Consider the following 14,431-nt stretch of genomic DNA (forward strand, 5'->3'; position numbering starts at 1 on the left):
ATTCTGTAAGGCGATCTGTATAACTACTACTTGGGAATTGTTGTTTGGGAAAGACAGTAAGTATCAAAAGCCGACGTCATATAGCCTCAACCGCTTACCCCTGGATGCGCTAGATTGATCAGCAATGTTACGTTCTGAATTACGGTCGAGTGAGTGAATATCGTTTTATGCTGCTTTAAACAATATTCCAGCAACATCACGGCAGGGGTGACAAAAAATGGGCTTCATGAGCTCATGTGGGGAATCAAACCCGGGCCTCCAGCTTGACGAGCGAACACTTTAACCGTTAGACGACCCACCCTCCCCTCAGCTCTGAACACAAATCGCGGTCACTGCTGTCACAGATGCTTCGCGGAAACACCGCAAACAAAACCCAAAACACAACTATCCACATTTATTCTTTTTCGACACCATCAAATATTTGTAAACACTGTCTTTTGCCGGCAGCTAGGACCATGCTTCGATATTGCCTCGGACACTATTTTCGGTGTTTATTAATGATTTGGCTGATGAAATCATAAGTTCAAATTAACGCATTCAATTGGATGATTGTATGCTTTGTGCAACATGCTGTATTCGATACCACCATAAATAGTGTGTTTTTTGTGGTGATTGATCACCATCCTCTGCCTTTACCTTTTGAAATGATTTATTTATTCTTTTAATGCAAAATAGGCCAACCCTTAAGGCTGGTGAGTGTATTACGCCCGCCAGCCACTTCTCCTTATTCTTCCAACACTTATCATGTTTATCGTGGTTTCACTGAGCAAAATTCCTCTCATACCGCGGTGTAAATAATCTACATCAAGCAATCCGTGGATTGACGTCATGAGCACATTTCTTTGAAACAAATGATTTACGCGATGTTTCAGGTGTGACAACACCACGTTTGTGTTCCTCATAATACATCTGAAATCGTAATATATGTCTTGATACGTGTCTTTGAATAAACAATATTTCAAAGCTTTATTTATATAACAACTGTCATAATCGGCCATGTTATGTTTTGGTGTAATTACATTGTAGTGTCAAATTTAATTTTCTATGCACTTTGATATCTAAGTTTGATTCTACTTTGGGATTTGTCATACACAAAAAGTTTCTCACATTTTTGTTTGAACTTTGTGATGCATTTATTGCAGATTTTGCACTTTGGTTTTGGTGGGGACCAAGGTCAAATGTCAAATATAAATGGGGATCGTGAAGTTGGAAGATAGAAAAAACAATTTCCTTGAGGTTGACAGATGCCATGTAGAAAAATTAGACATAAAAACAGCTGCATTTGTATCATTTTCAGGTGGGGCTTAGAACTTTTTCAACCGCACTGTTATATAAGTGTCAAAGACATACTGCCTCTCATGGTCGTGGTTCTGTGTCAGATATAAGTCTAGGGTTCACAGTTTCTGACATTATCAATGCCCCTAGCCCAATATGAAACGCATGTGTTTATTTTCAGCGATCTTCTTCAGATACAACTGCAAGACATTGCTCAGAAAACTCCTAGATGAACTAAAGGAATTACTAAACAACATTGAAATAACAAATGATTCAACAGTTAGCCTTAAGATAACAGTTCTTTAATATATACAGACAAAACAGTTGAAAATGTCCAAAGCTAAATGCATCAAAAGGGAATGTCCGATAGGTCCAAAATGGAATTGACACAGTAGATCCAGTGCCCATCTAACAGGATGTGAAGAGACTCTTCAAGAAAGAAAACACGGATGGCACACATGACCATGGCTGTATCAAGGCCTCTTCCTCCACAAGAATAATCTCCATATAGGCAGTGCTGGTAGGGGCTGGGACAGGGGTCAGGGGGTCGGGCAGGACCGACATGGGGTTGATGTTGATCATCCACTCAGTATAGGGGCACTTACAGGGGAGAGACAGAAAAAATGAATATCTACAATTGGATATAACCAATTACAGAGAAACTGAAGCAGAGGTGTCAGATGGGGTGGGGATTCATGTGGACCATTCACTCAGTATGGGCGCACTGATAGTGGAGAACCATTTATAGAGAGTGTATGATCTGATATTACTAAATAAAGCCAAACTGAAGCCAAGATTATCGAACAAAGTGATAAAATATAGAATCTATATGGTTTGACAGGGTATATGTTGTTGTAGAATAGCCTGTGCAAGTATGGACTCAATACAGGTCTCATAAAGGACGTCATAGGTGTCCAACCTATAGGTGTGCAACACAAACAGTTCTTGTTCCCTACAAATGACCTACTAGATTGAGGGTTGAGAGGACCGTTTGAGGGGCTGCCTTCGGAAATCCTTTCACATGGAGCTTCTCTTGACCTGTAGGAAGAAAACAAACACTTAGGTCAGATTTAGAAATATTTCATCACTGGCGTGAACTTTACAATTATCAGCACAGTACACGTTCCACTTTGTTTGCAGGTTTCCACGAATCATAGCTTTCAGGATTAAAGGGATTACTCGGGCTATATCGAGGGATGTTGCGTCACTCAGACATGTAGACGTATATTCTAGAATGCTTGTGTTTACGAAAATCTAACTTAGTGCTTTATAGTCCTCTATGTGATCAGAAATATAACAACGAAGGAGAACGACAAGAGACTATACTATTTTCATCTCCAACTTGCAAAAAGAATAACAAATAACATTAGACAGAAATGACTAAAACTCAAAGGAACAAGTGCACCTTAATGTACACACGGGGTGGATCGTAAATGCTACTTGATCATTTGCATCAAGACAATAACACCCTCCATTTTACATGAAGTAGATTCATATCTAACGTAAAGTCATTTGGTCAGTTTTCGAATGTGGAAGAGCCCAAGTGTTAGTAACAAACGAAAGATGCATACGTTTCAGAAAAGAGTGACAGGGTATAATTCAAATTGAGAATTTCACAGTTTCACTGGTTTTCAAAAAGATCTGAAAAATGAAAAACAGCAATATTTGAATAATTTCCTATTTGGGAACTGTAAGTGTAACTCTGGTTTGCCCTTAGGCGTGATCAGAAATGGAATTTATAGCGATGGACGCAAAAACTGAGACATTAAAGGACACAGAAATATACCTTGGTGACAAACTCTGGCAGTACTTGCATACATAATCATTAATCAGGAGGTGTAAGAATTGCAGAGCGACAAACAGCAGAACTTCAGGATTTGCTTTTGCAAGTAAACAACAAAATGGCGTCGTTTGTGTAGACAACTGTCGTTATGGAGATGGTGCAGATCTCGGGCTATTCTTTGTGATCACGTCGTTAGTCTCGTTCGCCCCAAATTGGGACGCTCGATCCTGCCAGAGGTCTTTAACACATCTTGTTTCTAAAGCAGATTCATGATACAGAAACTATCACCACATTGTTTTGAATGAGTATACAGCAGAACTTGGTTCATATATTAACTTGGACATTTCTCCAGTTAACGCTGAACATTGATCAAGGTCAATATCTCCAGGGACGATAAACCACAATTTTAAGTTCAGAAACATATGATCATATTTTTGTCTCCTTTTCAATAAAAACTGTAGTATGAAAATAAACATATATTTATTTGTGTAAATGGGGTGTTTTTCCGTTGGTGCAAACCAAATACGTATTTTAGTTCTGTTTCTTGATTTTAGAACTTGATTGAGAAAAAACACACCCTTTTTCTGAGGTCATTACTTGGGATACACCAACTTATTTTGACTTAAATCTATAGTAGAGCTGGGACGGGTACTGTAATCCGGTTCCTGTCCAGCTGGAATCGAGTCCTATTTCTAGGGGTACCCAGAAAAGGGGAGGACTCTGTAATGACGGCGGATAATAATTTGTTTGGTTTTTTTTGTTTGTATTTTTGCTTCATTATTGACGTATTCTGCGACTAGTGGGGGTTATTATTAACGACTCTAATTTGTCTGAGCAGTAAGTAATAAAGTTATAGTAACAGCAGGAACGAAAGGTTCTGTGGTTTAAGGAGGTGTGTAAGCAGTGGTGTTACTGTCTATGCTGGTGTACATTAAACAGCCAAGCATCAGTTTCCCTATCTCATTGCAACCCTTTGACGTTTTCTACAATAACCTCCGTGAACTCTTCATAGAATATTCAAAAAACTTGTACATATTTCTCAACCCTTAAACTAACTTTTCATCACATGCTTCATGGCCAACCTTAAACATTAGAATATACATCGAAGGATAAGATCTCCCAGAGAGAGCACCACGCAGATAGGGAAAACTGCTCAATACTTTTTAACAATATTTTCAAAATGATGAGGAAGAGGCAAACAATTAAACACAGGGGGTTTTTTTTGTTTCGTATTTTTTCATATTTTTTTTCTTTTTTCTTTTCTTTTTTTTTTGTTTTGACGAGAACTGTCTTAGAATCACACGGATAGGGGAATCATTCAGATGGCTCCTAATGTTTAATATGATTATGTTTGACGGAAAGCTCAGTAGTTTAAAGTTAAGTTCACTTTACGTTGCTTATATTGAACAAACATACGGATATTTATAATCACATAGCGAAAGGATACAGGATACTGAATATTCGTGTTTGCCAACAGAAAGAACAATGTGCAGGTGTAAATCGAATTAAATTGCATTATTCACAACACCTGGGACCATGCCACGCCCCCTGAAACATAAACATTGCCACGTGCCCTATCCCATAGTGCACTCTGTTCCAAGATGGCAGCGCCCATGAAGAGCAGAACGCTTTGCTAAGTTGTCCATTGTTTAGCTATGTTTTTGTCGCTAAAATGGATTCGTCATTCCGAAAAGTTGTTCAGAAGAAGATTTATGATGTCTTATCTCACAAATACGGCCTCATCCTAGTGATTATCGGCGTTTTTGCTCTTGGAGTATCAGCGTTTCATTTCGGGGAGGTAATCTCATAAAAGCCTAAAAGACGAAAATGATCGGACTTTATAGTTTGAAGTAGAGTGGTAACATTGATCAGTCTTATCAGTTGAATTAAGCACTCTTGGAAAAAGCTCCTTCCATTTCCCAATATTCTTCTTCCGCAGATTAACATACGTAACACTAAGTGGTTCAGTCCTATGTATTGTACTGAATTTGGGGATTTTAGTTATTTTTGTGAGTCCTCGAGTAATTGTTGTATAAGGTTTTGTTAATAATTCTAGGATATATCAATTTCTAAATATTATTTGGGATGGGATAACAGGAGGAACTCTATTCTGAATATGTACCATGCCTAATTTATTGCAGATTTTGAAGCAGGACAACAGTTAGATTCTAAGTAATCACAGTATTGCATGCAAGTTTAATTGCCTGAAAACACTTTCGGGATGACACTGTTTTGAGGATATGAACAGAACTTCACTGTTACATAAGAAATACATATAAGCATTTGATGTGTTCTTTGGTAGATAGGTACACGTATACAGTAATCAGTTTTTTACCTAAGAAATTTTTCAGATTTTTCTAGCAGTGGCTAAGTGATTGTTGTTAGTTTACAGATTCAAATAAATCAAATGTGCGTTTTTATTATCATAGATAAAAGACCAGGGGGTCCTCAATACTATCTAAATACAGTCGAACCCCATTGTCTCGAACTCGGTTGAGACGAATTCTCGGATGTGTCGAACTGACATCTCGGTCCCTACCGATTTCCTTATATTTATCATTATTTTTACCCTGATGTGTCGAACTAGATGTGTCGAATTCCCGGCTGTGTCGAACTCATTTTAGGGTCCCCTAAGGCTCTAACAATTACAAATTTACCCTTTTGTCTCGAACTGTCAAAGCTGGTTGTTGCAACTGAAAACTGCAGTCGCGCAATCGGAAGTCATCCACATAAGATCAAAAGTAACGATTAACGGACTCAACAATCAAGTGACATGTTTAACTACGCATCTATACACACATTGTCAGCACACTTACCAACTGAACTTTACTCAAACAATTAACCATAATTAAGTTGTTACCAGTGACACGTTGATCACGGACCGACAGGATATCTCTAAACAAACAATGGCGCATGTTGTTGTCATGTGACAGTCTATGTTAGCGGTCATGTGATTTCCTTGAAAATACAAAATGAGAAGTGAGGAAAACGGAGTTGGATTATCTAAATTGATGTTTTATTTTTGGTGTAGTATTTAAGGTGTAGGATCAATTTTTTTAACCAGTACGGTTAGTAACATGGCAGAGCAATTCAGCGAAGGACCCGATCAGGCCGGGGGGATAACTGGATCGCATGTTACACCTAAAAAGCGAAAATTATCTGTGTAGACAATAGAGACAAAATACGAGGCTGTCATAGCTGTGGAGTCAGGTGGAAAATCCAAAGCAGAAATTGCAACTGAATTTGGCATACCCAGAAATACACTTTCTACATGGATTAAAAATGCTGATAAAATCAAAGAGGCATTTGTTCAGTCAAGCTTTTCGCCTTCTCGTAAGAGAATGCGTACTGCTAAATTTGATGACGTTGAGGAAGCACTTTTGAAATGGTTCAAAATGGTTAGGGATAGCAGTGCTAATGTAAGTGGTGCTTTATTGAAGGCACAAGCAGAAAAGTTAGCCCAAAAATTAGGCAGACATGATTTTTCCTGCTCAAATGGTTGGCTGGATAGATTTAAGGAAAGACATGAAATTGTCTTGAAGAAAATTTGTGGAGAGGAAAAGTCGGTAGACACGAACGCAGATGCAATGTGTGAGTGGAAGGGGAACCTTGTATAAGCTTTGCAATCTATCAGACTTATACGAAACAAATGGCATTATATTTTAACATGACATGATTAAATATCAAGGTTAAAAAAGCAGATATAGGATCAAATTGGATCAGTCACCACCAGGTATGTTTATGATAATATCAAAGCAGATTTTGATTCAAACCTCCTATTTACTTTTGAATAAGCACTTCTTGCAAATGGATCAAAATAATATGTAAGTTTCTGGTTATGCATATATCAGTCCCCCTTTTTTCCATATTCATCTCAGGGGGAGTTCATCACGCTCAGTGAGTGAGTGAGTGAGTTTAGTTTTACGTCGCACTTAGCAATATTCCAGCTATATGGCGACGGTCTGTAAATAATCGAGTCTGGACCAGACAATCCAGTGATCAATAACATGAGCATTGATCTGCGCAATGGGGAACCGATGACATGTGTCAACCAAGTCAGCTAGTCTGACCACCCGATCCCGTTAGTCACCTCTTACGACAAGCATAGTCACCTTTTATGGCAAGCATGGGTTGCTGAAGGCCTATTCTACCCCGGGATCTTCACGCTCAGTCAAACTTCAAATATACTACTTTAATATTGCTTCTGACTGATTGAGTGACTTTGAAGTTGTCTCATTCTTCAAAAAAAGATGGTAACCTCTGAAATGTGTCACAGGCTGTTGTCGACTGGAGTAGAGAGAAATATGCCGCCGTTTTCAACTCCTTCAGCGATAACGTAGCGGGAAGATCCTTCAGACAGAGGTGAGTCAAACAATGTTTTGAACAAATGGATGACATGGTAGGCATATTACCATGGTAACCTTGATGATAACTTTGAGAGCAGGTAGGCAAACTTTAGGTGATACTTATCTTTCAGAATCAGATTATTTAAAACCTTAAGGTGTGAGGATGAATTCAAACCTTGAAGTATGAGGGTGAATGTTGCCTTTAACATTATAGAAACATCTTCGTCTGTATTCAGATGTTTGAAATAACTGAATGTATTATGACTTTTCATAGAATGTTCTCACTCAGACATTTGGAGTAGGTAGCTGAATCAGCTGAGTTAAACACATTTCCAACTGAGTTTGACAATTTGAAACAGTTGAATTTTTAACACCAACTGCATTTCTAAAATAATAAAAGCTTAAGTACTTAGTCTCAACTTAAGTAATCTGTCCACTAAGCTCAAATTGTCTACTATGTTTGAGTTTAATATCGATTTCATTGCATTCTTGGAAATATGGCTTCTCATATTTAAGTAAAAAATCAAACTTACGTCAAAACTCAGATTTAAGTTTGTTTCGAGAAATCGGGACCAGACACAAAAGCCAATGAGAGGTCTGTGAATACAATAAAAATGTTCTTTGGAATTCTTCTCAAATGTTCAACCATTCTGTGGTATGATTATCCAGCATGATCTTATTCTTCTGTGAATGCCTTGCTCAAAATTGGAACAACACAATGACCCAGATATTGCTTTGTGGATTTGTGCCCCTTAGTTCTATCAGGATTCAGTGTTTGTGAGTCAAAAACAATTTGATTTGTGCTGATTATGATCAGTGGTTTGTCAGCTCCATAGTGATCAAAGCCTCTTTGGCATTTTTCCTCAATCTGTTTGGCTTAGAAACTATAATATTATTAAAACCCTATTAATCTGCTATACTTCAGCCCCACAAATTTTCATATTTCTGAAACAATCGACAAATCTTGTTCTTTCAGGCTATGCCTACCCGTGCCCATTGATGTTGTGTATACATGGGTCAACGGCACAGATGAAAGTCTGGTGTTGGAACTGCGGAAAATTAAGAGGGATATGGAGAAAGAGCTGAACATAACAAGGTGAGAATTCCATCCAGACTATCAGATTGTATTGTACACAACTAACATTTGTATTGTGATTTATCATGATAAGCAGGATCATCAATAATCAACACTTACTTGGTTATTCACCATCAGTTTGCAAGTTTTATTTAGATATGATAAAATAAGACATGACTATAATTTCAAAATGATAACACTCTTGTATTACATTACATCATGGTGTGGGGCCAAATATCGGTAGCTAGTGTTTGGTCGTCACATTAAAGATCCAGGCTTATGTCCCCACATTGGTGTATGTGTTGTCCATTTTGGTTGATGCTGATATGATTTTGCGGCAATATTAATAAAAGAGAAGTAAAACGATACTCACTCAGTCATTACATGAACCAGTGAATGTCCGGGTTAGAATTGGTCTTCCACAATGTTCAACGTTCCATGCTTGTCGTAAGAGGCAACTAACAAGATTGGGTAGTCTGACCTGCTGACTTGGTTGACTCATGTTATAGTATCGCAGTTGTATAGATTGATGCTTTTGCTGTTGATCACTGGATTGTCTGGTTCAGACTTGAATATTTACTGACCACCACCCATATGTTGGTGAGAGCAGTGTTAAACCAACCAGCTATTACCATGATTATATGCAGTAATTACTCATTATTCACACAGCATGTGAAGGATCTTTTCTCATCTTCAGACATGTGATTTCATTAACAGCAACTTTTGATCCATCCAGTATCTTGATCATTAGCGGTATCATAGGTTCTGTGAGGCTAGGAACAGATGCAAAAGTATACTTCCATATTCTTTCTGAGAATTTGCAAGCTACATTATTGATGGGATAATGTTCCAAGTATTTTGACGAGACACAAGGAGGCAGTGGGATAACCTAGTGGGGTTAAACCATTCCCACGTCGTGCTGTAGACCTGGCTTTAATTGTCTACATGGGTACAATATGTGAAGCCCATTTCAGCATCCCCTGCTGTGACATTGCTGCAACATTTCTGAAAGCAATGTTAAACCATACTCATTCTCTCCGAAGTCCACAGTGAATATTTTCTTGGTACGTTTGACAAGTAAGGCTAAATAAAAAAAGTGAAATGCGTCCCATTCATGTACTCATTATAAGCAGCAGTAAATGTAAAATTACTGATAAGGATGGAATTTGGAAATGTCAACTCCAGCATCAGTCAGATACCTGAGCATGTGCATGTGAGTGATTCTCCTTGCTGATTGGTGCAGTTTTTCACTGCTTATTGCTGAGAACAATTGATTATTACTGATAAATTAAACACTAGGAAAGTTTTCAGGAAAATGTCTTCTCAAAGTTGACAATTTTTACTTCATTTTCTGTGTTAGTAATTTGAATAATGGCATCACAGTCTGATGGATTGTCTGGACTTTGTGAATGCATGCTGTTTCACTGTCATCGAAGGATAGTAGATGATGCTATCCTTGCTTTGGATAGTCCTTAATTCCACTTCTTCCCAATATGATAGTGTAATTCAGTCAGTATGCACACAGACGTGATTGACATGTCATTCAATCCCAGTTACATAGATTGATGCTCATGCTGTTGATCACTGGATTTCTTTTGCCAGATTCAATTATTTACAGACCACAGCTGTATAGCTGGAATATTGCAGAAACAAACAAAACCAATCAGAATATACTGCCAGGATGTTTCTCATCAGATGCATTGTTTCTTAACTTAGTTATGATAACCTTTTATACAGTGAAGTCTTATTAATCTGCACTCTGCAGGTGCAGAAATCTCTTTTGTCCAGCCCTTGTTTGTCCAGAAACCTTACCTTGGATAATCTTGTTGGGATTAATAATGGGAATGTTTATATTTTGCTGGCAGTGTAACCCTGCACCCATAATTTGTCTATCTGTAAATATATTACTTCAGATTATTTAATTACATACAATACTATCTTGATTGTTCAAATTTCTCTGCACGTTATACTAAAATCTAGAAATGAAAGTCACTTGTTTCATATTCAGAACTTGTAAAAAATGGTAAGTAAAACATTCACATATCTTCTGTATGTATTGTGTTCACTGTATTTTCCTGTGCAGTCAACATCACAGCTTAAACACATGGCCCACTTGTTCCATTGACATAGTCCTTGAGGTACCAGACAGAATAAATATCATGTTTGATAGCTGTGGTAAAAAGTCATTACATTCTTTATGGACCATGAATATATGGGTTAGAATTGATCTTCTGTAACCCATGCTTGTTGTAAGAGGCGACTAGCAGGAGCCGGTGGTCAGACTCGCTGACTTGGCTGACACATGTATCCCAGCTGCGAAGATGGATGCTCATGCTGTTGATCACTGGATTGTCTGGTCCAGACTCGATTATTTACAGACCACCGCCATATAGCTAGAATGTTGCTGATTGTGGCATAGGAGTATACTCACTCCCTCACATTCTTTATGACATTAGATTCTGGTGCTGTCCCTTATTGTTCTATTTTCTTCACACTTGAAGTATGGCTTCCATTTTGGGCTATGGATAGGAAGATTTCCACACAGTCTATGATAAGCATACCTTGATAAACACATGATAAATTGATGATTGTTGAGCAAATACTGCATTGTCGTTATATTCCAATCCATATATTCACGACCCGTGAAGGTCCCGGGGTAGAATAGGCCTTCAGCAACCCATGCTTGCCATAAAAGGTGACTATGCTTGTCGTAAGAGGCGACTAACTGGATCGGGTGGTCAGACTAGCTGACTTGGTTGACACATGTCATCGGTTCCCCATTGCGCAGATCGATGCTCATGTTGCTGATCACTGGATTGTCTGGTCCAGACTCGATTATTTACAGACCGTCGCCATATAACTGGAATATTGCTAAGTGCGACGTAAAACTAAACTCACTCCCTCACTCCATATATTCACAGATACCATATATATTCGTAGTTGAGTTAATAATTGTGATAATAATCATCCGTTTCTATCAAAATTTAAACATTTGTTGAAACAGTCACCCTGTAGTCATGGTGATGGATTCAGGTGTTCAAGAATATGTTTTTCTTCAAGTCCCCTTACAGTTAACGGATGCTTTCAGTGTCTTGTTGTGTGTGTTCATGCTGGGGTTGGTGTTGATGCAGTTTGGAGATGATATTCCATGCAATATCGTCCGTGAATATGATCAGTGAACACATCTGTCAGCACACTACTGTGTATTTGACAAGCTTTTTGTTGCTTCTGTTTACATATTCCAGTAAATTTGGTTGTCCAGTCATCTCGTGTGCCACAAGGGGCAGTTGGTGCTGAGTGGTTAAAGTGTTTTCTTGTCATGTTCAAGTCCTCCCATGAGTGAATTGTGAGAAGCCCATTTCTGGTGTCCCCTGCAATGATATTGCTTGAATATCGCTGAAAGAGGTGTAAAACCAAAATCACTCACTCATGTGCCACAATACTCTGTAAAGGGTTATGTCCCTTAGGTATGCCAAGATCCTAAGATAATGGGTTCAGTGCCAGATTCAACTTATTGGGAAACTTTCCTTGTTGCTTTCATCAAAGTGGTAAACTTCCAGATCACATAATGCATGACACCTTCGTCTCACATCATTTTGACGTGATATAATACTAATAGACTGTTCCTTGTACCTTTGAAGATCCAGGTTAGACTTGATATTTAGCATTTGTCATAAGAGGCAACTAACGAGATAGGCGAGTGATTAGGCTCACAGACTTGGTCAACATTGTATCCCAGTAGCTCAGATGTCAATCACTGGTTAATCTGATCAACACGTGATTACTTAAACTACAGATAAAAAATAACTGGTATATCTGCAAGTCTGGTGCTACACTGATTTTAAAAAACAGAAAAACAATTGATAGTGGCATTAAATTGAACTCACACACAGTGACTTGTAAGTGTATGCATATATCTGTCGTTGCAAATGAATCTTGTGCTTTTATGCATCCTGTTATTATACATATTTTAAGTTACTTTTCCTGTATGACACATTACAAAGAGTTTGACTGACCTGCAATATTTTCAGGGACATACAGTAGTGGTGGTTAAGCACTGACTTATCACACAAAGATACCATTTCAATCCCTGATGTATCTACAGTGATTTTAATTCATTTAGAATATTGCTAAATTATAAATGTAAAACATTCACCTACTTCACTTTGAAAAGCAGTGTCATGATTTTAGCTCATTCTCAGCTGAAGATCTGGGTTAGAATTGGTCTTCAGTAGCCCATGCTGGTAATGAGAGCCGACTAGGGGGATTGGCGAATTAATGCGGAACAACGAGATCGGGTGGTTAGGCTCATTGATTCGGTTGATATGTCATTGGTTCCCAATTACGTATATCGATGCACGTGCTGGTGATAACTGGATTGTCTTGTCCAGACCCGGTTATTTACCGATATAGATGGTATATTGTGTGCCCTGTAAAACTCAACTCATTCATTGAAGCATCGTTGCAAGTATTGCCCTGTTAGTATCTGTGTTAGATGCCCATTGCTGAACAAACTATGTCAGCATGCTGCAGAACAGACCAGAGACTAATCACGTCAGCAAAAAGAAAAAAACAAAAAACATTTCTTACACTGAGAATCATGTATTACTAAGTTTTCTAAAATATGACAGCTTCAGGGACTTGTGTGTGAATTAATATTTCAATTTATACTTTCAGGGAGGAGAAATGTTCCTTTAGCAACTGCATACCAGCTGCAATGGCCATCCTTGACCCCATGATACCAATGTCCTTGACCTTGACCCAGCTAGTTGAACTCTACCCAGTATTCTCAGATGCTACATCTTTGTTCAACCTTGAGTCTGAGGGAGAGGATAAGATCAATGTTACAGTTGTGACATTTGGCAATGAAACTCATGGTATGTTGAGCAATGTAGTAGGGTATGATATACTACGAGCATTGTTTTGACTCCAATGAGATTGAATAGTCAGAGACCTACAGGTTCAAGGCACTGATCACCAAATGATCAAATGTACCACACACTCTCTTCTGCGACCTTTCATTAGTTACTAATACAATGTATATGCAAGGTCACAACATTTAGCTGACTTTCATTCTCACAGATCTCTCTACCATGCAGTGGCAATAAATAGCCGAATTTTATATTGTATTGTACATAAAATAGTTTTCTACTTTCAAAGATATTTGCTTGCTAGTTTTCAATCATTTTGTGATGCCCTAGTGCTTTTGCTCTCCGTTGTTGACAGAGTTTTATATATTATAATATCTATACTGCATGTTTTAGTCATGATATGTCTGAAATATTGCCGATGTAACTTTAAATCTTAACTCACTCACTCACTCACTCACTCACTCACTCACTCACTCACTCACTCACTCACTCACTCACTCACAGACAGACAGACAGAGGGGTAGTGTAGTGGTTAAAAAGTTTGCTTGTCACACAAAGTCCTGGGCCCCGTTCCTCCAAGCGATTGTAGCACTACAACAGTTGTAACTCTATGTTAAAGTATGGGAGTTACGATAAACTTAGCACTACGATTGCTTTGAGGAACGGGGTACCATATGTCATGCTCATTTGCATTGACCACTGCAATGATATTGCTGAAATATTGCTGAAGGTGACGTAAAACCCAACTCACTCATCCACACCAACCTCAGTACCAAGCATTTGTTATTGTTGTCTTCAAGTACTTCCAAATTAAACAAATTGCTTCCTGAGTTTCCTCCCTGTATGCACCATATTATGCGGGCACCTGTTATTATTTGATAAGAGAATTTTAACAAAGTTTGTCCAGTGATGATTGACAAGAAATTTTCCTTGTGTATGGTTTTAAAAGGACACTCCTTTTTTCAGTTCTTCCAATGACCATTTCCTATGTAACATCCATGTTATGTAATGTCATCCATCATTTTGTATCCAGATTTATGGAACAGTTGTCTATTGCCTCACATTTATGCATTTTTGGGAT

The 14,431-nt window shown here is 38.2% G+C and overlaps 1 protein-coding gene across 2 annotated transcripts in view; it reads left to right on the top strand.

Moving 5' to 3' along the window:
- Window positions 1-4,652: 4,652 nt before the first annotated feature.
- The window catches only part of LOC137261135 (N-acetylglucosamine-1-phosphotransferase subunits alpha/beta-like), a 54,254-nt gene continuing 44,475 nt past the window's right edge, over window positions 4,653-14,431 (top strand). Inside the window, exons 1-4 of one of the 2 annotated variants that reach the window (XM_067798828.1) lie at window positions 4,653-4,856; window positions 7,335-7,420; window positions 8,381-8,500; window positions 13,157-13,356. In XM_067798828.1, coding sequence (XP_067654929.1) covers window positions 4,731-4,856; window positions 7,335-7,420; window positions 8,381-8,500; window positions 13,157-13,356 — 532 coding nt within the window. In that variant the 5' untranslated portion in view covers window positions 4,653-4,730. The remainder of the gene's footprint in view (window positions 4,857-7,334; window positions 7,421-8,380; window positions 8,501-13,156; window positions 13,357-14,431) is intronic. The other variant, XM_067798829.1, reaches the window with a different exon arrangement.

The sequence above is a fragment of the Haliotis asinina genome, chromosome 14 (genome assembly GCF_037392515.1).
Source record: "Haliotis asinina isolate JCU_RB_2024 chromosome 14, JCU_Hal_asi_v2, whole genome shotgun sequence".
In the NCBI taxonomy this organism is placed as follows: Eukaryota; Metazoa; Mollusca; class Gastropoda; order Lepetellida; family Haliotidae; genus Haliotis; species Haliotis asinina.